The 27959-nt window shown below is 31.7% G+C and overlaps 2 protein-coding genes across 2 annotated transcripts in view; both read left to right on the forward strand.

Moving 5' to 3' along the window:
* Window positions 1–3069: 3069 nt before the first annotated feature.
* The window catches only part of LOC143054951 (uncharacterized), a 290618-nt gene continuing 265728 nt past the window's right edge, over window positions 3070–27959 (forward strand). The window contains exons 1-2 of the mRNA XM_076228046.1: window positions 3070–3199; window positions 4438–4488. The gene's annotated coding sequence lies outside the window, so the exon portion shown is untranslated. The remainder of the gene's footprint in view (window positions 3200–4437; window positions 4489–27959) is intronic.
* Window positions 27445–27959, forward strand: part of LOC143054953 (uncharacterized) — a 77549-nt gene continuing 77034 nt past the window's right edge. The window contains exon 1 of the mRNA XM_076228048.1: window positions 27445–27530. Within this exon, the coding sequence (XP_076084163.1) occupies window positions 27453–27530 (78 nt within the window). The 5' untranslated portion in view covers window positions 27445–27452. The remainder of the gene's footprint in view (window positions 27531–27959) is intronic.

Below are 27959 nucleotides of genomic sequence, written 5' to 3' on the forward strand. Positions count from 1 at the left end.
ACCCATTGTATAAAAAAATTTAATCAACGTGTGGTTGCTGGTGATCTCAGAAGATCATTGGTTGATTTTAGGGGTCATGACCTTTTTGGCTGACTGGATGAACCAAAATATGATAACAGGTGTTAATGAAATTGACAACTTCGTGCAATGTGAAAGGCACTCGAAGGGGATTTTCGGTAAACAAAAAAAGAAAATGTCTTTTTAATCATTAGAGAAACAGATTCTTACATAGTTACTCGTGGATTATCGGATTTATCCAATCTCGATAGTTAAATTATGAATTTTAAAGTACTCGCCGAGGCGGCTCGAACTTTAAAATTGATAATTTAACTATCTCGATTGGATAAATCCGATAATCCACTGGTATCAATGTAAGAATCTATATATATATAAAAGTCTATAAAAAGGACCAACCAGCAAATTTACTATGTACCGGATAGTCTAGAATAGGCGATACTATGCAGATAAGGAAATATTTATATCAGTCTAAAAATTTGCCCAAGAGTACTGATATAAGATGTTATTATACGAAAATAGATCATTACTGATCTATTTTTACACCTTATACATTATGTATCAGTATTGTTAAAACTTGTGACACTTGAAGAAGGCCATTTGTTGAGCCGAAATATTTGTCAACACGATTTAATAACAACATTTTCGTATAATAACATCTTAAATATCTATCTATATATCTTTTTAATGAGAAATAATTAATTTTATAAACATTATAAACAGAATAGTTTTAAATTGAATTTTAATTGATATACATTTATATGATACATTCTGTTTCTTTTCCTGTTTTACATAAAAAAAAGTTAGTGCTAGATTTTAAGTTGATAGTTTCAAACAAGAGGAGAAATATAATTGTGTATCTATAAATGATAGACCATTGTAGTGACGTGAGCGATCAAACACTAATAATCTTAAGTCTTGCCACTTTTTTCGTTTTCAATTTTAGTTTCAAAAATAGAAGTCACTTCTCTCTAAGATTCTAAAGTTATTTGTGGAAAAATATTTAGAATTGTATTTATATGTTGGTATATGGCTATATCTGAGATTTGAGGACTTGCTACATGTCCTTGGATAGCTCCTATAGGCTATAATTTGCCTATAACATTTTGAAAGTAAATTCATTATTAAGGAGAATTAAGTTTGTTATTTGTAGTAAATAGTCAAAACTTGAGATCAACCCCAACTTTTGGTGGGGTTTGGTGGGGTTAGTGTTGCTCAGTCTTAAGGTTTTTAATTTTTTACCGACAAAGTCGAAGGGGACTTAAGGTTTGCATTCCATCCGTCTCTCTGTCTATGTCTGTCTGTCGGTCCATCTGTCAGTTCAGCAAATCAGTTTTTCCAGTTTTTATACGCCTGGGACATATTATGGTATACAAATGTCCTGCGTCCGTCTCACCGTTACCTGAGAACAACTTCATGAAACTTAACATAGTTGTTTCTTATGATGGTTAAACGAACTGTATAATTTTTGGTGAAAATAAGATTAACTTTTTCAGTTACTGGACTTTGTAACTACAACAGGGGTGTGTTTTTTCACATATTGAGCCGTATCTCAAAAACGATTTATGATTATTGCTTAAAACTTTATACACTTCTTAGTTATATTAATCTAAAGATCTGTATACTCTTCGTGATGATTCAAAATTTTATTTTAGAGTAATTGAGTCTTTTGTGTAAAAAAAGGGGGGTTACATGTCGTACTGTATCTCAGAAACTACTTATGATTATTGCATAAAACCTCACACACTTGTTAGTTAGATATTATTCTGAAGATCTGTATACTTTTTACGTGATGATTCTTAATTTTATTTTTGAGTTATTGAATTTTTTTGAACTTTTTGGTAAAAAAACATACAATTTTTTTCTGTCTCTTATATAAACTTCCTATTGAGCAGGAATAAGGAATGAGTCAGGATATACTTATCTGAACAACCCCCATGTTATTCCAAAAACATTTTTTTTATGTTTTTTTTTCACAAGAAGACGGGTCTATCATGTGCTCGTGGCACAGCTGTTAGTATTAATTAGTCCCCTACCGACGATGTCGAAGGGGACTTTAGGTTTGTACTCTGTATCTCAGAAACTACTTATGATTATTGCATAAAACCTCACACACTTGTTAGTTAGATATTATTCTGAAGATCTGTATACTTTTTACGTGATGATTCTTAATTTTATTTTTGAGTTATTGAATTTTTTTGAACTTTTTGGTAAAAAACATACAATTTTTTTCTGTCTCTTATATAAACTTCCTATTGAGCAGGAATAAGGAATGAGTCAGGATATACTTATCTGAACAACCCCCATGTTATTCCAAAAACATTTTTTTTATGTTTTTTTTTCACAAGAAGACGGGTCTATCATGTGCTCGTGGCACAGCTGTTAGTATTAATTAGTCCCCTACCGACGATGTCGAAGGGGACTTTAGGTTTGTACTCTGTCTCTCTGTCCATCTGTCAGTCTATTCAAATCAGTTTTCCATACTTTTTTTCTTCATGCTTGAAGATATTGATTTGATATCTGGTGTATTGTTTTATCATGATAAGTTACAGGTCAAATTCGAATTTTGTTCCGGTCTGACGATTTTGTGCAGAGTTATGGTCCTTGGACTTGGAAAATTCACTCAAATAATCAGTTTTCCTTGCTTTTTTTCATCCTGCTTGAAGATATTGATTTGATATTTGGTATATAGTTTTATCATGACAAGTTACAGATCAAATTTAAAACTTTTTCCGGTCTGATGATTTCGTGCAGAGTTATGGTCCTTGGACTTGGAAAATTTACTTAAATAATCAGTTTTCTACACTTTTTGTCGTCATGCTTGAAGATATTGACTTGATATTTGTTATATAGTTTACACCATGACAAGTTATAGATCAAGTTAACATTTTGTTCCAGTACAATGATTTTTTAAACGGTAGGGCACTATGTATGCCATGCAATAAATTGTCAGAATGCTTGTTTATTTTGTGTTTTGTGTACTGTTAATGTTAGTGTTTTCTTTTTTAGCCTTGTCTTTAGTTTGAACATCTATTATTTGTATTTTGTAGATCCTTGTCCAGTCAATGTGATCCTTGTCCAGTCAATGTGATCCTTGTCCATGCAGTCAATGTGATCCTTGTCCAGTCAATGTGATCCTTGCCCATGCAGTCAATGTGATCCTTGTCCAGTCAAGTTATTATAGGTAAGTGTACATTATATGTGAACTATATAGGATCATATTACTAAGTGAGATATATGTCAATGAGACAGCAACCCAACAAAGCAAGTATGGTAATGTATACAGGTCAAGTAATAGTCAACAAATCAAATATAACATCATATGACAAGGTCAACATTTTAATGAAGCGGACAATAAAAATTTAGGAATTGGCAATGATATTATTCAGGCTCATTTTAATTTTCTGATGAGGTGAACACAAAGAAATTATTTGTGGAAAACTTTGCTATGTATTCTAACCAAATTAAAATCGTAAAAATTTGCATTTGTGTTTCACCCATCAGAAAATGAAAACGACCCTCACGAAAAATCATGGCCAGATAAACAAAAAAACTATTACTACATCTTATGGTGTTTATTTTATAAAAATCGATCATAAAGTAATACTTTTTTTTGAAAAATATTGATTTTAATTGAAATGATAGGACATGTTTTATTGGGAACTCATTTTTGTCCACTATCTGTACCTTTATTGTAGGGGTAAATTCAGTTAATTAATATACGTCATCAGGGACTGCCCATTTAGGGGAGAGCTTTCTGTATAACACTGAAGTCATATGCTTTTCTGATTGGTAGATAATGTTTGTAATAAATATTTTTTGGCAGATGGATCAAAACTAGAGTTGAAAAAAAAAAAAATGCTGAATGTACTAAATGTTTTTACTACAGGGTTGAAAAGTAATAGGGGTCAGTAAAGGAATTCAGTGCGAATCTACATTGTTTTTAAACAAGGCCATGTGAATGCCCAAAAATGCCGCATGACCCTATGTTTTTACTAGTGCAAAAGATAGGGCTACATTTGTACTTTCATGAATGATATATGAAAGTTTCCAATTTCTAAAGGTAAATCAGGTATAAATTTAATTCCATACATAGATTAGCATTAAAGTCAATGGGAGATTTTTTACTGAATTTACCCCTGTAAGTTTATTTTATTGAAACAGGGATATAACCCACAAATATTGATATGTTTATACAGGGAGATAACCCACAAACATTGATATGTTTATACAGGGAGATAACACACAAACATTGATATGTTTATACAGGGAGATAACACACCAACATTTCTATGTTTATAAGGAACATTCATAACAGTTAATTATAAAAAAATGTACCAATGAAGTATTTTTAAATGATACATATATTTTACATATAACAGGCTTAAACAAGCAAACATGATTTATAGTTATTTTTCACAGGTACTTGAGATGATGACACAACCTTACTTATAAAATAGGCTGACCTCAGAGGTACATTCATCAGTAATTATCTAATTAGTATGTATCATATAATATATGTTTTTTAAGATTACAAAAAAAAAAAATCAATTCATAAAAACCGCCTCATTAATCTTTCAGGGTGTTGTGGTATTGTGTTCACCTTTAGTGTGGGAGGTGGTGGGTTTAAACAATACACTCGTTAAGCAGTTCTCCTCTGCCGTACATCCACTTTCTGTTTACCAATAGTTTGAAATTATACAACACTTATTCTTCAATGAAAATTTCTATAGAAGAGAATGATTTTATATTTGATGAACAGCTTGATAATGTTGAGTTGTAGCTTGCTAGCAGTTTTTATGCCCCACCTAGGGGCATTACGTTTTTCGTCCGTCTGTTCGTCCGTCCGTTTGTCCCACTTCCAGTTAAAGTTTTTGGTCAAGGTAGTTTTTATACGACCGCAAAAATTGAAAATTTTTATGCCCCACCTATGATAATAGAGGGGCATTATGTTTTCTGGTCTGTGCCTCCGTTCGTCCGTTCGTTCGTCCGTTCGTTCGTCCTGTTTCAGGTTAAAGTTTTTGGTTTAGGTAGTTTTTGATGAAGTTGAAGTCCAATCAATTTGAAACTTAGTACACATGTTACCTATGACATGATCTTTCCAATTTTAATGTCAAATTAAAGTATTGACCCCAATTTCATGGTCCACTGAACAAAGAAGAAGATAGTGTAAAGCTCAGGTTAAAGTTTTTGGTCAAGGTAGTTTTTGATGAAGTTGAAGTCCAATCAACTTGAAACTTAGTACACATGTTAACTATGATATGATCTTTCTAATTTTAATGCCAAATTAAAGTATTGACCCCAATTTCACGGTCCAGTGAACATGTAAAATGATAGTGTGAGTGGGGCATCCGTGTACTATGGACACATTCTTGTTTGGTCGTATATTGGTATCATGTTGGCGTTGTCGTCGTCGTCGTCCAGATACTTTTAGTTTTCGCACTCTAACTTTAGTAAAAGTGAATAGAAATCTATGACATTTTAACACAAGGGTTATGACCACAAAAGGAAGGTTTGGATTGATTTTGGGAGTTTTGGTCCCAACATTTTAGGAATTAGAGACCCAAAGGGCCCAAATAAGCATTTTCTTGGTTTTCGCTCTATAACTTTAGTATAAGGAAATAGCAATCAATGGAATTTAAATACAAGGTTTATGACCACAAAAGGAAGGTTGGGATTGATTTTGGGAGTTTTGGTTCCAACAGTTTAGGAATTAGGGGCCAAAAAGGGCCCAAATAAGCATTATTCTTGGTTTTCGCACAATAACTTTAGTATAAGTAAATAGAAATCAATGAAATTTAAACACAAGGGTTATGACCACCAAAGGAAGGTTGGGATTGATTTTGGGAGTTAAGGTCCCAACAGTTTAGGAATTAGGGGCCCAAAGGGTCCAAAATTTAACTTTAATAAAATAAAATTGAGAATGGAAATGGGGAATGTGTCAAAGAGACAACAACCCAACCAAAAATAAAAAAACACAACAGCAGAAGGTCACCAACAGGTCTTCAATGTAGCGAGAAATTCCCGCACCCGGAGGCGTCCTTCAGCTGGCCCCTAAACAAATATATATTAGTTCAGTGATAATGAACGCCATACTAATTTCCAAATTGTACACAAGAAACTAAAATTTAAATAATACAAGACTAACAAAGGCAAGAGGCTCCTGACTTGGGACAGGCGCAAAAATGCGGCGGGGTTAAACATGTTTGTGAGATCTCAACCCTCCCCCTATACCTCTAACCAGTGTAGAAAAGTAAAAGCATAACAATACGCACATTAAAATTCAGTTCAAGAGAAGTCCGAGTCTGATGTCAGAAGATGTAACCAAAGAAAATAAACAAAATGACAATAATACATAAATAACAACAGACTACTAGCAGTTAACTGACATGCCAGCTCCAGACTTCAATTAAACTGACTGAAAGATTATGATTTCATCATATGAACATCAGGCACAATGCTTCCCGTAAGGGGTTTAGTATCATACCATCATAACATATATGAGAAGAACATAACCCGTGTCATGCCAACAACTGTTTTTAGAATAAATGTGTTTAGTTCCGACGCAAAGACCTTATCAGTGACTCAATATTAACTCCAAAATATGCAATCTTTAATGACTTGACAACAGTATCGTAATTATATCCCTTCTTAATAAGTCTATTCAAAGGTTTTGTAAGTTTATGAGGTGAATACTGACACCTTGTGCTTTATAAAGAATATTTCCATAAAAAATTGGATGTGAAATACCTGAACGTATAAAAAGTCTGCATGTTGAGCTATATTTACGAATGATGTCTTTATACCGATGATAAAATTTAGTAAATGTTTTGACTAGTTTGTGATATCGAAAACCCTGGTGTAATAATTTTTCAGTAATACATAAATTTCTCTCGTTAAAATCTAAAACATTGTTACATACACGAGCGAATCGTACAAGTTGAGATATATAAACACCGTAAGATGGTGACAAGGGAACGTCACCATCTAAAAACGGATAATTAACGATAGGAAATGAAAAATCATCCCTTTTATCATAAATTTTAGTATTCAGCTTTCCGTTAGTGATATAGATATCAAGATCGAGGAAAGGGCAGTGGTCATTGTTAGTATTAGCTTTATTTAAAGTAAGTTCACCAGGATAAATTTCATTAATATACATGCTGAAGTCGTCATTATTGAGAGCCAAAATATCATCCAAATATCTAAAAGTATTATTAAATTTGTTTATCAGATGTTGTTTTGATGGGTCTTTGCTTATTTTTGTCATAAATTGTAACTCGTAACAATACAAAAAGAGGTCCGCAATAAGTGGTGCACAGTTAGTCCCCATTGGAATTCCGATAATCTGACGATATACGGAATCCCCAAAGCGAACAAAAATGTTATCTAGTAAAAATTCAAGGGCATATATAGTATCAAAGCATGTCCAATTAACATAGTTTTTTTGTTTATTGCTACTAAAAAATGACCTAAAAGAGTTTGAACATATATATTCACATTCTGATTTTTTGAATGCCCATTTAATTAGATGTGTGAATTTTTTCTTAATGAGAATGTGAGGCAATGTGGTATACAGGGTAGAAAAATCAAAACTTTGAACAGATTCAAAATCACCAATATAAGCATGCAATTTATCAAGTACTTCCAACGAGTTCTTGACACTCCAAAAGTAATTTATTCCACTATTTTCGAAGGCCTTATTTGAACAATTTATTATAAGGTTTTTAATTGTACCAAGTGTGCTGGTAAGAATAATAGACAATTTAGTAGTTGAACAATGGCTTGAAGACGAAATAAATCTATATTTGTAAGGGGTTTTGTGTAGCTTCGGAAGCCAATACATAGTTGGGACTTTCATTGTATTTGGCTCTGCTTGTAAAGCGGTGGCTAAAAGTTTATGTTTGTTACAGATTTCGTTTTCTGAAAATGGAGTCAGTTGGAATGTTGGTGAATTGGTGATTTCCTTTTTCAGAACCTCGATGTAAAATTTACGTCAAACAATAATAATGTTATTAGCAGCTTTATCGGCCGGGACAAAAACAAATTCCTTGGCTAGTTCTTTTAGTTTATGTTTGATACGAGAAATAGGTTTATTGTGGTTATTGTTAATAGTAAAATGTTCTTTAAAATGTTGAATACGTATATCAACTATCTTCATTACTGAATTAAAAAAAGAGTCCAAAGATTTTTTGTCAGCTTTTTCCCGTTTTATCCATTTCATACAGTAAGTATGGAGTGAGTCGTGGATGATATTACGACACTCATTCCAATTAATAATTGACGGGGGACGATATTTAGGTCCCTTACTGAGAAATGATTTTAACTCTCGGTCTTGAACGATGTTAAGATCTCCTGTTATAACATGGGAAATGGGTCCATAAATATATTCGGAATTACTGCAATTACATGAAGTAGGTGTATTTTCACTGATATTAACATCTTTACACAATTGACTATAATTAAACACAAATTTCCGGGTAGATTTCTTGTAAATATAACAAATAAGAGGTAGCTCAGTATTGTCAAAATATCCAGGAATTTGTTCTTTAACAGAATCATGAGAATGGTCGTTAAATATACCGGCAATATTTACAAAATCAAAGCCTTTATTGACATACTTAATTTTAATAAAATGTTTTTTATGATCTTCAGGGCGATCAATTTTGGGAAATAATTTAGAATAACAATATGCCATAATAATTTGAACAATTTCATACTTAGGACTGCTATATGAAATTGTGTTGCAATCCTCCAAAATTTTATTTAACTTATTAACCGGTAACGAACAGAGTTTTGTTAACAGATAATGTCTGCCGTTGTTTTTTGAAATAGAAATTAGGTCCGAAATATTTGTATGATTGGCCCGAAATTTTCTTTGATTGCGATTTGTTCTACAACCGTGAGAACGGTTTTTACGAACAGTTTTAGAAACAATATCCAAAATGTTAACGGAATTGGTTCTAGATATATTACCAATTCCCATGATATTATCATTTAGACCGAGAGGGTAAACTGTCTGTAATTTTTTAATCCAATTTAATTCAATTATTTTCCGTGATCGTACAAACTTTGAATGCGATTCACCAGGCTGCTTATTTACTACTTCTAAAGGTTGAACTGCTAAATATTTAAAAGGATGGTTGTGCTTCTTAAGGTGTTGGTAAATGATACTTTTGAATTTATTAGGTCTTTTAAAACGATACAGATGTTCTTGAGTGCGTTTTGATAAATATCTTCCAGTTTCACCTACGTACTGAATACCACATCCCGGTTTGTTTCATGTGAGTAAATAAATAATACTGTTTGTTTTTCAAGTAATATCAGTTTCAAAATTTAAAGAAAATGTGCGACCATTAAACGTGGACCTTACCGTATTGTTGGTAGAAAGACGGGGACATGTAAGTCATTTTTTGGCATGACACTTATCGATAGAAGGGTAACCACGATTTTTATTGTTAAAAATGTTAGCGATGGTAGTATTTTTAGATAACCGATTTTGAAAATTGAGACGTGTAGATACCCTTTGAACAAGTTTAGTATTTAGTATTTTTCCGTTTCTTAGTTTCATAATTGTTTTGTTAGTGAATTACATAATAAAGGAGCAAAGATTGGCGTCCAGAATATGAACCAGCATACAATAATTAAGTTAAGTAAAAGCGATAAATTTGTTCGGATGAAAATGTCGAACGCTATCAGTATTAATTACCCGAAAAAGATAGTGTATATCAGGGTATGACTGATGGCTGACCAATTAGTAGAATGGGGCTGAATATTGAAATACTACTTTTTGATAAACATTCCTAAAGTAATGAACTAGAGCAGTTCTCGCTCGGACACACACTCCATAATCTAGTATATTATAAGAGCATAAACCTGAAGCACGGGATCAAAAAATGAATAATTGGTGTTCTTTGATATGCCGAATCTAACTGTGTATGTAGATTCTTAATTTTTGGTCCCGTTTTCAAATTGGTCTACATTAAGGTCCAAAGGGTCCAAAATTAAACTTAGTTTGATTTTAACAAAAAATGAATCCTTGGGGTTCTTTGATATGCTGAATCTAAAAATGTACTTAGATTTTTTATTATTGGCCCAGTTTTCAAGTTGGTCCAAATCAGGGTCCAAAATTAAACTTTGTTTGATTTCATCAAAAATTGAATAATTGGGGTTCTTTGATATGCCAAATCTAACTGTGTATGTAGATTCTTAATTTTTGGTCCCGTTTTCAAATTGGTCTACATTAGAGTCCAAAGGGTCCAAAATTAAACTAAGTTTGATTTTAACAAAAATTGAATTCTTGGGCTTTTTTGATATGCTGAATCTAAACATGTACTTAGATTTTTGATTATGGGCCAGTTTTCAAGTTGGTTCAAATCAGGATCCAAAATTATTATATTAAGTATTGTGCAATAGCAAGAAATTTTCAATTGCACAGTATTGTGCAATAGCAAGAAATTTTCAATTGCACAGTATTGCGCAATAGCAAGAAATCTTCAATTGCACAGTATTGTGCAATAGCAAATATTTTCAATTGCACAGTATTGTGCAATAGCAAGAAATATCTAATTGCACAATATTATGCAATAGCAAGAAATTTTCAATTGGAGTTATCTTTCTTTGTCCAAAATAGTAGTTGAATCAACTTAAATCATTGTTTTATACACTGGCAGACCTATTTGGAAAATCACCGTGATTTTTGTAAAAAGTTCGGTGTTTTTTGGCCAATCTGCGCGGAACAGATAATAAGTAGAGGTTCATCGTAAGTTTTCCGTTTTACAGAATATTTTGCGGTTCTCCGGAGATTTTCCGTGTCTCAGGGAATTATCCGTTTGTCCGATAAAACAGGTGTGTATTGAGTCATTGATAGAACCAGTGATGCGTGAGCGACGGTTATTAAAAGGTTGGTTGTATAATCCGTTATGCGTGAGCGACGTTCAATCATTAATTGATCGTTGTATAATCCGTTAAGTGTGAGGGACGGTTGTATTGAGGTACAGATTGTGATATATGTAGAAGTTTACAGAACTACTAGTATCATTAATGGATTGAGATATAAGGAATTTAAAATTTTTTATCACATAATGTTTCTGTAAATTTAGAGAGAAACAGATTATATATTTCTCGGGGTTAAAGGTTTACTTTCATGATGGAAAAATACATGTGTGAGGCCGCAGATCATTTAAATTTCATTGGCAAATAGGAATTTTTAAAACGGTCTTGATCACCTGCTGATCCATCAATCTTTCAGAATGAAATGCACATTTATACCTCTTTGGGTTGAAGGCATATATATATTAGCAAAATTAACAATATGCTACGATGAGATAATAACAAGTTGCGAATTTTAGTCCGAATGTGTATATATATGAGCATATGGACATACATTCATCTTATAATTAATCAGTTCATCTGCCATTTGTTTTATTAAATTACTTTTCAATTGTGGTATAAATACAATTTTATCATTGTGTAAGACGATTTGAGAATAGCTTTCATCGTAAATACTTCAGAAATTATAATTGATTGAAGAACCGTTTATTGGAACAAAAATAAAATGAACGGCCTGGAGGAAGTTCTAACCTTAGTTGATATCAGGGGTCAATTGGTATAGAAGTAAGTAACGTAATACAACGATCGTCGATGCATAATATGCACATGTATGTATATAGTATGCATGCAACTGGATTTCGACAACTCATGGGTTGTCTTTTAGACAAAGAAGTTCCATTTTAAAGATATGAAAGTACGTCAATGCACGTCTTGTAAACTAATCTGTTACTTTTTGAAATATAAATAAGTTATATTTAAAAGATTGGATGGTTATATTTCACACGTATCAAAGTTCTTCTGTCATCATTACTGTTTTTCAATTATTTTTTGAGAGTTCGATCTTAAAACTAAGTTCGTCCTGACATTTATGGAATATTTGCCACTGGAAGTTAAACAACCAACAATCAATCATCTTATTACAAAATTTAAAATATGCCTGAGCGATAATATATTCTTTTAAATTTTAATGTGAAAGACAGTTTCTCCATTTATAAGAAGGCACTTCCAGGTCTAATGTTAAGTGTATCTACATTCTGGGATTGAGATTTATTTACTATACTAGCAAAAAAAAAGAAAAGAAAAGAAATGATGATACGTTTTTTTTTAATAATTAAATAATTAATGTTAAAAATATATGTAATTAACTTGATCTAAAACTTGACCTCGCTCATAATAGAGAATGTTAGAAATCAATTGTGTCGACTGCACAGGATTTTCCAACGGCGGGAAATACCCTGTAACTATAAACACAGGTGATGTTACTGACCGATTGTGGAATGTCAATTCAGGGTTAAAGTGATGTGTAATGATTGACATTATTGTGCGCTTGAAAGTTGAGGCTCTAGTAGGTTCATTTCAATTGATAATCGAAAATCTAAAATCATTTTTTTTTCAAATCAACGATGAAGTTTTGGATATTATGGAAGGGATTTTTTTAAAGTCTATAGGAAAATATACAAATAAAATAATATAAAACATTTTCGAAGGTCACAACTTGTATCTTACAGTCAGGACTCTACTTCATCAAAATTATCTCCCCATTACGCCAGTTCATTTTCACAATCGTAGAAATGGAAGCCATTGTAGGGATGACGCGCTGCCAATTTTGCTCTCTGCAACCGATAAATTTATCCACATTGCACCATTACGATCCTTATATGTCAGTTGTATTTTAAAAGACAAATGTATCAACTAGCTAATGAGCATTAGTTAATAATCTTGTCTGCATTGATTTAACTTAAAACTATTGTCTGACCGGTTGTCAGGTGGAATTTTTCGAAAATTCATAAACATTTAAAAAATTCTAATTAAATATTTCCTGGAAGGGCAGACTAGATTTTTTTAGTGGTTGAAGACTATAAACCCTAGTTTTCACACACAAAAAAATATAATTTTTCGAAGATATGCATTTTCATCATCCAACTTGAAAGACTGTCGTCAAGTAAATTCAGTAAAAAAATAGCTATTCGAACACACCTACTCTGTTTTTGTGATTCATTAGATAGGTATTTCACTTGACCCATATATTTCATCTTTTAGTACTGTGATTTTTTTATGTTATAAAGTCAACCTGTAGCTTTGCTATATAAAAATGATAGAATCTGAAGCGAGACGATGTATGAAATATTCTTGCTTTGAACGATATCAAGACAAAATATTCAACTCAAACACGCCCGAACATAAAAAGGTGCACTCGATTTTCTCTTTTTGATACAATTGTTACCAAATTTTTGGAATTTTTTCTTGAGTCACATTATGGAAGGGCAGACACGAAAATTACTGAACTAATAGATTTATATGTTTTCCGTCCGTGGTAAAAAAAATTTTTAAATCGGAGGTTATGCATTTTCTATTTCCAACTTGAAAGATACCCATGTCGTCGACTTGATATCTAATTGTTCTGCTTAACTATGTACTAAATAAATTGAAAACTTATGCAAATGGTGTTTTCAAAATAAAACACTTCATAATTGAGAAGAAAATTGTAATTTTGTTTGTTTCTATTAACTTTTAAAATTTTTGTCACTATAGTAAACATTACAGTAAGCATTTATCGCCTTCTCTAAGAAAGAGCTTCGATTCTTTTGTTCTATTTCAACCTGGTTTCCGACTGTCTTATAAATCAATGATAAAGCGACTTCATCAGTATTGACAGTTATAAGATTGCAATCAGATGACTTTTAATTTTGTTTGTGTTTCAGGAGTGGGAGTGTATAAGATTAATTTACCTTATATTACATTGTATTTACAAATGTTTGTTTATATTGCTTGACCCTTATGGGTGTAATTTTGCAATAAAGATTAAAAATATATACTTAGGATGTTCCATTCTCAGCATTGTTTCTGGTCTGTTTGTTCGTTTGTTCGTTCGTCCGTCTGTCCCGCTTCAGGTTGAAGTTTTTGGTCGAGGTAGTGTTTGATGAAGTTGATATCCGATCAACAATGATCAATTTTAAACTTAGTACACATGTTCACAATGATATGATCTTTCTAAATTTAATGCCAAATTAGAGTTACCTCATTTCCTCAGTCCACTCAGGGACTTTCTATACTAAGTAAAGAAAGTCCCAGGTCTGTTAAACATAGAAAATGATAGTGCGGATTGGGCATCCGTGTATACTAGTGACACATTCTTTTTTTTAATTTATTAAACTTGTTTTCAGTGGCAGATCCAGATTTTTTTTATACATAAGGAGAGGGGAGACTAACTGATAATTTCATGAGAAGACCAGCTCCAGTCATTCCTAAGTGATTCCCTATATAATCAATATTTATTTTTCAACAAAAGGGGGCGGACACTGTGTCATTCCCCCTTTATAGCCGACTGAGAAACTCAAAGGGCTGTTTAGGCAGTCAATGTCGTCAAAAACTTCTATGTGTTGTATAGCCAGTCATTGAGTCAGTGTCGTTAAAAACTTCCATGTATATCAATCAATCAAATCAAGACTATTAAAAACTCCCATCAACCCCATTCCCCACTAAATCCGGCTCTGGTTCTATTAATTTCATTACTTCTTCAGCATACTAGTATCGGGATCATGTGAGTATGGTAGCACTCGGTAGATAGGTCTGTAGTTTTGCATGTATGACACTAACAGTTGGCCTAACGTATTAGAAGGCCAGGGTTGGAAGGTTATTCAACATTCTGTGGCTCAATTGTAACTATATTTCCTGTGAAGTGCTACCTAAGCCGTGGCCTGGTGAACCCTACCCATTTTTTCAAAGGATTTTCCAATAGCACATCGAAACACTTCCAGCATTCTATATTTTTTTCACCAAAAAAGTTGTACCTCAGCATTATACAGGTCATGAGGTACATTTGTTTGAGGAGGGGGTTTCAATTACTGTTTAATTTCCTGTTACTATGAATTTTCTGGATTTTTTTTTCATCAGATTTGCCCTGTTGTCTTTTCTTTTAACTCCGTGTAAACCCTCACACGCGATGTTTACAGAATTATTTGTTTGAAAAATTAAATTTGTTGTATTACCGCTTTTTATCAAAATAATATTTAGTTAGCTTTATTTTTTAAAAGACGTTAGAAGAGTAACAATGTGTAACTATAAACGAATTACTTGTTTATAATCTACGTGACTGATCAGATCGAAGTTTGATAAAAAAAAAAAAAAAAAAAAAAAGCATTCAATATCAAACCTTGGAATAAACATGTTCAATGTATACCTGCAAATATGTCTGAATAAATTATATTGTGTATTTAAATTATCTCCATTGAATACAATACAATTTATTAAATGTATCTATGATATCCTCCATAAATAAATATCTGTACAGGTAAAGTTAAATTCGGATCAACAGATTGATTTATGACCTTCCGATTGTCCATGTTGTATTGCAAAAATATCACAGCAGGTGTTACTCACACTAGACAAGTGTCAAATCAGTATGACATTATGTCGGATTACGGCATCTGCAGTAATTAAGACCCTGTTTTTACTGTTTTTACAGGAACTGATTTATCTTAACATGACAATAAAGAAGAATTTTGTAAGGTGAACATATTTGTAGTATTGCAAAGTTACCACGTGCATTTTCCTGTTCATTGGTCACATTTAAATAGATTATTCTTTATTGAACTAAATTCGATATTTAAATTGCAAGTAACTTTAATATCAAAACCACCGATTTTTATTTCTCGACTGAAAAGGGTAATAAGACGGTTATTTTTATCTGACTGTAAACAGTGTATATAATCACAACGATCTATTAATAACCGCTTCTCACAGATAACGGATTATACAACGATCTATTAATAACCGTCGCTCACGCATCACTGGTTCTATCACTGACTCAATACACACCAGTTTAATCGGACAAACGGATAATTCCCTGAGACACGGAAAATCTCCGGAGAACCGCAAAATATTCTGTAAAACGGAAAATTTACGATAAACCTCTATTTATTATCCGTTCCGCGGAGATTTGCCAAAAATCGCGGTCATTTGCCAAATAGGTCTACCAGTGATACAATATACAATGTATATTCACTTTTACTACCAACTGATAAATTAAAACAATCAGTGATAACATTTTATGATGTATTTAAATGAGTAGTTATTGTTGCAAACTCCATTAGAAATTTGAATTGAGATTAGTTTTGGGAAAAGGGAAAGGGGGATGTGAAAAAAAAAATGGGGGGGGGGGTTAAATTTTTCTCATTTCAGATTTCATGAATAAAAAGAAAATTTCTTCAAACATTTTTTTGAGAGGATTAATATTCAACAGCATAGTTAATTGCTCAAAGGCAAAAAAAATATTTAAAGTTCATTAGACCACATTCATTCTGTGTCAGAAACCTATGCTGTGTCAACTATTTAATCACAATCCAAATTTAGAGCTGATTCCATTTCACGGTCCACTGAACATAGAAAATGTGTCTGTCCCACTTCAGGTTAAAGCTTTTTGTCAAGCTATTTTTTGATGAAGTTGAAGTCCTATCAACTTGAAACTTCTTACACATGTTCCCTATGAGTTTTGACCCCAATTTCGCAGTCCACTGAACATAGAAAATGATAGTGTTAGTGGGGCATCCATGTACTATCATGACTATGGACACATTCTTGTAGTTTCTGTTGTGCATTGTACAAAGAAAATTTTCATGAAAGTTTTCTTGGCTTTATAATTAATGATTTAAGGGAATGATCATTTATGCCTCAGTGAATATGTTACCTCAATAGGCCAGTTCCGGGATACGGTAGTTAGTTGAATCTGTCATATGACTTCCATCACCACATAACTAAAATGTAGGCATCGTCACTTCCAACACATGTTGAGCGAATGGGTGAAAAAGTTTGATCGTATATTGCACAAAATATTTGGAAAATTAAAATTTAATAAGTTGGTGACCCTCCCTTAAGTGGTATGGGAATTAAGATTGCGTACTTACGGAAAATAAATTGTTTCTAAACTACTGTGCAGAATGACAATTCTGAAAATGCTTGAAACTTTAATAGAGCAGGGATACAGGCCCGCCTTCTATCTGGTAAATGATGTCACAAAAGGGTGCGAAATTGAGGATATTTTCCGGTGAAAGACATGATTCCAGAAATGGCCTATCAGTTGCATGCAGCGACACAAGTCTATTTGTCTAGTTCGAAGTTACCTTAAGGAGGTGTGGTATGATTAACAATGTCAGATGCAATTATTCCTACACCATAGGACAAATATATAAACAATAACAGGTCGTCCAATAGCCTTCAACAATGAGCAAAAGCCAAAACCCATACCATATAATCATCTATAAAAAGACATGGTATGATAAAATGTGAAACATTTCAAAAGAAAAAAAAATCAACAGCCTACTTTGTACTACAACAATGAAGGAAAAATGAATATGGTACACAGGTTCTAACTACATCCACTACGTTATAGGTCCTGGCTGTGGACAGGCACATACAGAATAAAAAATCATTGAATTTAATGTGACTGGTCTAGTTGATCGTAGACAGTGTTTTGAGAAGCTGCAATATGATATTTAATATTGTTCTTTATGTGTGTCTTAATGCTGGTAAATAAAACTTTTGAAATTTTTAGATCTGGGAAAGTGCAATAGATGTTCTGGTGTTTGATGGAAAAAGTCACACCCTGCTTGTAGAATACATTTGTACCTCATTTAGTCACACCCTGTTTGTAGAATACATTTGTACCTCATTTAGTCACACCCTGTTTGTAGAATACATTTGTACCTCATTCAGGTATGTAATGAGATTTTTAAGGTTTTGAGTTCAGTTCATTATTAAACTTTAAATAGTGCAGAAAAGTTGAGATAAATTACTGTTTCAATGCTATTATATATTATTTGAATGAAATAAGAAGATGAAAATATTAGGTCAGTATTTTACCACTCATAGTGGTCATGTTTCAATTGGCAATAACACAAATACCTCAATTAACACTCAACAGTATATATTGACTATAATTATTCTTTTCTATTTTTAGGCTATAATGGAAAGTTGGAATCAGGTAAGATTTACTTAATAGTCTTCTTGTCATTTGTAGTTTTGTTCCCTATTAGTGTACAATTAGATACAAGTATGTGATAACTTGAGATAAAAACTAGTAGGATTCTAAGTGAACTACCAAACTACTTATTCCAAAAACAAAAAAATACAAAACTGGGACAAAGCAAGGTGCAAGGTGAAAAAAAGATTCTAAAAGTGAGTGGTGGGAGATAGTGTATTATTTTTGTAGTACCTTCAGAATCCTTGTTTATTTGTAACTCTAAGTATAGTGCGGTGACTGAAGGTAGATTTTTTTGAATTTAATCTCCCCACCGAACACACACCTATATAATATATCATTGGAAAGAGGAAACCGTGTACTATAATAATATGCCTGTCGTCAAGACTTTATATGGTCACAATTTTTTTAAATTGAGGTCAAAGGTCATACATGTCATATGAAAAAATCTAAAAATTTGGGAGGTTTTCAATTTTGACTTTTTTTTCTATTTCTAAACTCTACGTAAATACAAATAATACTGTTTTGGCTTTATTAATGTTTGTTATTATACATAAACCTTAATCATTAAGATTTATTTTATCAAAGAAATCTTAAAACGACGTTTTATAAACAAAACTTCAAAAATTAAGTTTTCGACCTATAAAATGTTTAGAGCACCTTAACCATATGAAAAATTACAATTTCATGTAAAAATCAAGTATCATGCAAGACAATACTTTCAAATTATTTTTAAACTATCATATTGGGTGAGGTATCAAATCAAAGCAATAGAACACTACAGTCAAATATGACCTCAAATTGAATTGCAGATACTCCAGGTTTTATTATAGACAACTCGTTGCTTTTGTTACTGTTTCCATATAGTATTATCTGTTGTGTATTTTACTCTGGTTAATATCTATTACATTATAAGTTTTGTACCTATATCCCCCCTTTTTTTCTTGCAATACACTACAAACTTCAAAAGTATTCCATATAAAAAAAGAAGATGTGATATGATTGCAAATGATGCAACCCTCCAAATGAGACATAAATTACCAATACGTCCCGTACGGGCTTCAACAATGAGTAAAATTTATACTGCATAGTCTTCAATTCCCGAAATGAATAATGTAAAATAAACAAAAAATCTATCAATCTGATTAATGTGCAAAATAAATAAGAAATAAACAAATACAGTATATAGAAACAAATGACAAACACTGCATAACCGTCTCGTGACTTGAAACAGATACAAACAGAATGTGGGGGGATTTAATTTTTTAAGGACTCGCCAACACTCCCCTTACCCGGGGTCTGGGACCGTGTGTATCAATGCAACAAGCTTTATACCTAATCAACCGTTATCTCCATCATCTTCTGTTTCATCAACCGTCACAATACATGTTTTAATATTTCTACACAAGGTCTGCACATGACAGGTTCTGCTCGAATCAAACACGTTATTTTGAGTTTTTCTTTACAAGTACAGATAAGGTATTGTAGGACGTCCGTAGACATTTGTTCCTAAAAAATACCAGCTTCAAACCATCCCTTTCAATTCATCCAAGATTTAACAGAGATCTAAAATGGAGGTAAGATGACATCCATATGCTTGTCTGCAAAGATGATGGGGAAACATTATGCATGAGACGTACACACTATCTAGAATTTGCTCAATTTCATTGTTGGCAACACATAAGATAGCGTCGCACTTTACTTAAAGAAGCATAAATCCATTGGCATTCAATGTTTCAACAAGGTGTTTCGAACCAAAATCTTGGTACATTTGTAAAGCCAATCCTAAATGAAAGGAGTAAAAAAAATAGCGACACAAACGGTTGACTCAACAATTGCTTAGCATTTACGCAATTTCTCTGGTGCCATTTCCTAAGAATAGTCTTGGCTATATGCAGTTTCATCGAGTTACCATAAAATGAATTGCAATAAAGACGAAGGCATTGACTGAATTGGAGAAGAAAGAGACAATTCTTCCGAAGTTAGGTATACTTCTATAGAGTTTGTAGAGATGTCTTTTCTATTGTACACTTGTAGCGCAATGAAATATCTGTCCGTTATTTGTGTCTATTACATTTGACATTAAGATTTTGAGGCCAGTTTTCAATTGACTAGCAGCTGATATGGCATCTTAAATAGTTGTTTTGCTACAGAATATTGTTATATTTGCCTTGAAGTTGTTGAAGTTGTTTGACAACTTAATTTCTATAGAAATCAATGAATTTATAATGCATTTTACAATTAGAATATTTTAAATTAGAATCAGCTGGAAGAAAAGATCTATATTTTTCTAGTAACGGTGTCATACGGAATGACCATGAAATCGTTGTCAATAGCCAAAATAAAATTAGTAACAGCAGTATCGTGATCTGAGATATCTGCTTCCACGGGTTTGGATTTTTTTTTTCGTTTTTGACAAATAATTTGTATCGCAAACAAAATGACAGAGTGATTGAAGTTTAAAAGATGGACGGGAAACTATTTCAACTCTAACTTTATCTGACCCGGTTCAAATATTCTTAATACGCTCATCTGATTCAAACTTGAGTAGTTTTTGATCTTTCAAAAATGTTTTGTTGGAACAAAATATACAAGCGCTCCATTTGAACAACTGCATTCAACCGTGTACACATACCCGAAACTGAGGGACAACAGCCTGATAATTGTATGTCGTCATTAAATATCAAATTGGATGGAAGCTTCCTTGTTCTAAAAGGGGGAACAACTATATTTACTTGTATAACTTTTGTAGCACGAAAGATTATAAACTGCCTGCACAGACTTCTGCAAATTAACAGCTATCGCATGAAGCATCTTGATATTCACCTCATCTAATCTTTTATTCAATGCAGATACAAAAAACGACTTCCCTATACTGGTAAATTTACTCAAAATTTCAGTCGAGTTTTTTTTCTTTTCTTTGCATATTAAGCATTGAATAAAACTTAACAACTTTTGTCTTTTCTTTGGACTTAATGGAGCCAGTTGAAACGGACTTGACATATCACGGAATATTTACTGAAATTATCCGTCATTTATTTTGTTTTTACAATAAGACTTTTCTGACAAAGTATATTTGATGTTTTATAACAAAAAAAACATAGAATATAAACACCTACGAACAAAGTATGTATCATATATCAGTGCACTTTGATTGAAAATGTGTGTATATAATAGCGAAAAGGTAGTAATATCATATATAAGTTGAGAGCAAATTACTGACTAATACACAAAATGTGACGGAAGGCAAGTGATTAAGTTCCGTGTTGAAATTGAAGTTTTTTATTCCATTCTTTTCCATTGATTTCTTACGTTTTTTTTCATATTTTGGTTCCGAAATTTTTATCACTGATTAGTTTTATGAAATACTATATGCTTAAAATATTATGGGATAATTTTTATTACTACTATGAAGAACAAACTAAAGTTTGTGTCTGAATTTGCAATTAAAATTATCTCAATTTTAAACAGTCCAAACTTCGCAATTTTAATAGATTATAAGAAAATGAAATACTGAATAGACTATTTTGACATATAAACATAGCTTCAGGAAAAATCTTTTCAGTTAAATGTCAGCAAACATACACAATTTTTCATTTTGAAAAGGGGGGGTTGAAACTCTCCAATATACTACTAGTCATTAAAACGACTTTTTAGAAAAATGCGACCGTACGAAATTCTGACGACAGGGAAAAAACTAAGGAAGACATATTTGTCTTTAAGTTAAGACCATTTTTAGCCGTGTGTTATTTGGGGAGATTAAACTCACAATCTAGACGACTTTTTACACTTCTGTCACCGCACTAGTAGGTCTGTAGAGTTATTTGAAAAAAATATTGGGACAATTTTTCTACATAAAAAAAAATACAGAAGTTATCTCCCCTTGCCATTGTTAAGTTCATGTGAGTTGAATAAGACCAATCTATTTTATGGTATAAAGAGCTGACTGATGCAACACACTTTTTGTCTTGTTAGGTTACATTCTCATTGCTTTATTATATCCCACATCTACATTTATTCAGTCTACCTCTTTAAGTAAGTTAATAGAGAGATTTCTACTAGCTGATATGAAAAAGAATGAGAAAGTACCTAGGGGCAATTAAAGGACTAAGTGAATGGAACACAACTACATGTCTTTAAAAGGCAATTAAAGGACTTAGTGAATGAAAAACACAACTACATGTCTTAAAAAAGGACAAAAGTAGGGGCAACTAAAGGACTAAGTGTATTACTTGTCTTTAAAAGGACAAAGGTCAAAGTCCAGAAAATACTACAAGAAAGAAAAATCAAGGATATGCCAAATCTAGTCCATGATTCTATAAAAAAAATTTTTTTTGAAGGTTAACAATTTTGTCGAGTCTGCGACTTAAGTCGCAGAAAGCTCGACATAGGGATAGTGATTCGATGGCGGCTAACGTCTTAAAAGCTTCATGTTTTAGAAGGTTGAAGACCTGGATGCACCATATTTTGTTACAGAAGCCTCATGTTATGAAGTTTCCGTCAGTCACATGTCCATATCCTTAACCTCATTTCCAATAAAAAAAATTTTTTTTGTAATGTTAAATTCTCTCTTATTATAAGTAATAGGATTACTATATTTGGTATGTGTGTACCTTGCAAGGTCTTCATGCCCGTTAGACAGTTTTCACTTGACCTCGACCTCATTTCATGAATCAGTGAACAAGGTTAAGTTTTGGTGGTCAGGTCCATATCTCAGATACTATAAGCAATAGATCTAGTATATTCAGTGTATGGAAGGACTGTAAAGTGTATATGTCCAACTGGCAGGTGTCATCTGACCTTGAACTCATTTTCATGGTTCAGTGGTTACAGTAAGGTTTTGTGCGTTGGTCTGTTTTTCTTATACTGTATGCAATTGGTCTTCCATATTTGGTGTATGGAATGATTGTAAGGTGTACATGTCTAGCTGGCAGGTGTCATCTGACCATGACCACATTTTCATGGTTCAGTGGTCAAAGTTCAGTTTTTGAGTTTTGGTCTTTTTATTTAAAACTTTATGCAATATGTCAACTATATTTGTTGTATGGAAATATTTTATGATGTATATGTCAATCCCACAGGTTTTATTTGACCTTGACCTCATTTTCACAGTTCATTGCTCAGTGTTAAGTTTTTGTGTTTTGGTCTGGTTTTCTTAAACTATAAGCAATAGGTCAACTATATCTGTTGTTTGGAAGAATTGTTAGCTGTACATGCCTTGACCTCATTTTCATGGTTCATTGGTCAATGTTTAGTGGTTCTTGGTTTATGTGACAGTTGTGATAAAGCTTTTTATTTAGGACTATCAACATAATATCAATGATAGTAAAGAAGGCGAGACATTTCAGTGTGTGCACTCTTGGTGTTTTTCTTGATAATATAAAATGCATAAATCCCAACAATTTTATGCTATTAAAAGAATTCCTCTCTGTCTGTTATTTGAAGGAAGGATACTACTGATTTATGTAGTCATTGCTAAACAGAAGAATACATAGTTATTACCTAATTTAACAGTAAGGACATTCATTACAATATATTTTTATTATGGTTTACTTACAGAAACTTACTGCAGCTGCTGGAAATAGAGATATAGAAGCCTTAAAATTATGTTTACAGAATGGTGCAGACATTGATTATCAAGATTAAATGTAATTTCTATGTTATACTTACAGAAACTTACTACAGCTGCTTGGGAGGGAGATATAGAAGCCTTAAAATTAAGCCTACAGAATGGTGCAGACATTGATTATCAATTTGTAAGTAAAATAGTCACATTCAAAACTACCTTATTTTAATAATTCATAGAAAAGTCATTTGAAGATACAGCCTTTTATGGTACATGAACAAAAAAAAAAGACACAAAACTACATGTTACTTAAAATTAAAGCACAGTGAAACAGTGAAAACTACAAGTAACTTCAAAATGTTGAATATTGTACATAAACCCACGACAACAATTTACTTTAGAACTATAATAACAGAAGTATAAAAAATAAAAAAACAAGTTGCTTCAGAACATAACAGATTGTACATAAGCAGAATAAAACAAACAAAGTTCTACAAATTACTTCAGAACAGAACAAATTGTACACCAGCAGTATAAAACACACAACTACAAGTTACTTCAGAACAGAACAAATTGTACATAAGCAGTAAAAAAACAAACAACTACAAGTTACTTCAGAACATGACAAATTGTACATAAGCAGTAAAAAACACACAACTACAAGTTACTTCAGAACATAACATATTGTTTATAAGCAGTATAAAACACACAACTACAAGTTACTCTAGAACATAACAGATTGTACATTAGCAGTATAAAACACACAACTACAAGTTACTTCAGAACATAACAGATTGTATGCCAGCAGTATAAAACACCCAATCACAGGTTACTTCAGAACAGAACAGATTGTACATCAGCAGTATAAATTACCCAATCACAGGTTACTTGAGAACATAACAGATTGTACATCAGCAGTATAAAATCAGAACATAACAGATTGTACACAATCAGCAGTATAAACACACCGCTACAAGCTACTTGAGAACATAACAGATTGTATTTATTAACAGTATAAAACACACAACTACAAATTACTTCAGAACATAACAGATTGTACACCAGCAGTATAAAACACACAAGTTACTTCAGAACAGAACAAATTGTACATAAGAAATATAAAACACACAACTACAAATTACTTCAGAACATAACAGATTGTACACCAGCAGTATAAAACACACAAGTTAATTCAGAACAGAACAAATTGTACATAAGAAATATAAAACACACAACAACAAATTACTTCAGAACATAACAGATTGTACATTAGCAGAATAAAACACATACCTACATGTTACTTCAGATCACAACAGATTGTACATTAGCAGTATAAAACACACAACTACAAGTTACTTCAGAACATAACAGATTGTACATTAGCAGTATAAAACACATACCTACATGTTACTTCAGATCACAACAGAATGTACATTAGCAGTATAAAACACATAACTACAAATTACTTCAGAACATAACAGATTGTACATTCGCAGTATAAAACACACAACTACAAGTTACTTCAGAACATAACAGATTGTACACCAGCAGTATAAAACACACAAACTATGAGTTACTACAGAACATAACAGATTGTACATTAGCGGTATAAAACACATAACTACAAGTTACTTCAGAACATAACAGATTGTACATTCGCAGTATAAAACACATAACTACAAGTTACTTCAGAACATAATATGATAATATATCTGTATGGAAACTGATATTTATATCATTATACTGAATTTGATATTAAATCAAAATCTGTTTTTAATTTAACAGTTTAAATGAGAGAAAAAAGTATGTAAAGGTATTTTTTTTCTCTCATTAATTGTTTTTGTTTGTTTTGAATTATAGTTGATAAAGTTCTTACTTTGAATATTAACAAGAACATTTTTTACACCAAGGTTTTACAGCGGGTGTAAAACAAATATCACACATGTATGTTATTGTTTCACTTTGACCACATTCCTTAATATATACAAAATTATGTTGTTAATTAGACAGGTTTAATGGACAACAAATATTTGTAAGAATCATATAAAGTGGGGTCTCATTTTGTTTGTCTCCTCGTGCTAAATCAGGAAATGTAACTATTTTTCATATTTCTTAGAAAAAGTTACTTTTTAAAAAAATTGATCATTATTCTGAATCATGTTACTCAGACAGATTTAATAATTATATGAACAAATACTTGTTAGGATTTTATAAAGTGAGATGTCATTTTACTCAGAGAATTGTAATGAATCCATTGATATAAATATTTAATTCATTTCTTAAAAAAAAACTAAAAAAAATTAATACATGACAGTTCTGATGAAAGTTTTGACATCTCACACAAAAACATGTTGTTTATTTGTTGTTTATGATCAATATAAATACAAGTGTGACTGGTCATTTTATTCAGTTTTGACAACTGATTCATGTGATATATATTTTGTTTATATTTATTATTACACAACATTGTCCAGTTTATCAGACAAGTTTTGATGTCAGTTGTATTATTCCAGAGACATGGATGGACAGCATTATTGGAGGCTGCCAGGGAAGGACACCTGGAGATCTGTCGTCTCCTCATTGATAGAGGATGTAAGATCGACATCACAGCAGTATGTTATCTACTAAGTCTGATCACATTACTATTAATCTACACTAAGTCATGTTGTTAATTAGACAGGATTAATGAACAAATATTTGTAATAATCATATAAAGTTGGGTCTCATTTTACTCATATTATTGTTCTGAATCAGAAAATATAACTCCTTTTCATATTTCTTAAAATTTTTGTTTTAATAAAATGAATAGTTATACTGAATCTACACTAAATCATGTTGTTAATTAGACAGTTTTAATGAACAAATATTTGTAAGAATCATATAAAGTGGGGTCTCATTTTACTTGTTTTGTTCTACTGAATCCTTTGATATAATTATTTTACACATTTCTTGAAAAAAATATTTTTTTAAGATATTAGGTTTAATGGAAGTTTTGACATTTCACAACAAAACATGTTTATTTATTGTTTATATACAATATAAATACAAGTGTGACTGGTCATTTTATTCAGTTTTGACCACTGATTCATGTGATATATATTTTGTTTATATTAATTACACAATATTGTCCAGTTTATCAGACAAGTTTTGATGTCAGTTGTATTATTCCAGAGATATGGAGGGACAGCATTAATGTATGCTGCCAGTAGAGGACTCCTGGAGATCTGTCGTCTCCTCATTGATAGAGGATGTAAGATCGACATCACAGATGTATGTTATCTACTTAGTCTGATCACATTACTATTAATCTACACAAAATCATGTTGTTAATTAGACAGTTTTAACGAACAAATATTTGTTATAATTATATCAAGTGGGGTCTCATTTTACTCGTATTATTGTTCTGAATCAGAAAATATAACTACTTTTCATGTTTCTTAAAAAAAATATTTTATTAAAATGAACAATTATACTGAATCTACACTAAATCATGTTGTTAATCAGACAGTTTTAATGAACAAATATTTGTAAGAATCATATAAAGTGGGGCCTCATTTTATTTGTTTTGTTCTACTGAATCCATTGATATAATTATTTTACACATTTCTTGAAAAAAATATTTTTTTAAGATATCAGGTTTAATGGAAGTTTTGACATTTCACAACAAAACATGTTTATTTATTGTTTATATAGAATATAAATACAAGTGTGACTGGTCATTTTATTCAGTTTTGACCACTGATTTATGTAGTTTGTTTATATTTATTACACAACATTGTCCAGTTTATCAGACAAGTTTTGATGTCAGTTGTATTATTCCAGGAGGATGGAGAGACAGCATTAATGAAGGCTGCCAGGTATGGACGCCTGGAGGTCTGTAGACATCTCATTGATAAAGGATTTAAGATCGACATCACAGATGTATGTTATCTACTTAGTCTGATGACATTACTATTAATCTACACAAAATCATGTTGTTAATTAGACAGGTTTAATGAATTGTAATAATTATATCAAGTGGGGTCTCATTTTACTCATATTATTGTTCTGTATTATAAAATATTACTCCTTTTCATGTTTCTTAAAAAAAATAATTTATTAAAATGAATGATTATACTGAACCTACACTAAATCCTGTTGTTAATTATACAGGTTTAATGAACAAATATTTGTAAGAATCATATAAAGTGGGGTCTCATTTTGCTTGTTTTGTTCTACTGAATCCATTGATATAATTATTTTACACATTTCTTGAAAAAAATATTTTTTTAAGATATCAGGTTTAATGGAAGTTTTGACATTTCACAACAAAACATGTTTATTTATTGTTTATAAACAATATAAATACAA

This window comes from Mytilus galloprovincialis, chromosome 12, assembly GCF_965363235.1.
Source record: "Mytilus galloprovincialis chromosome 12, xbMytGall1.hap1.1, whole genome shotgun sequence".
NCBI classification, from domain to species: domain Eukaryota; kingdom Metazoa; phylum Mollusca; class Bivalvia; order Mytilida; family Mytilidae; genus Mytilus; species Mytilus galloprovincialis.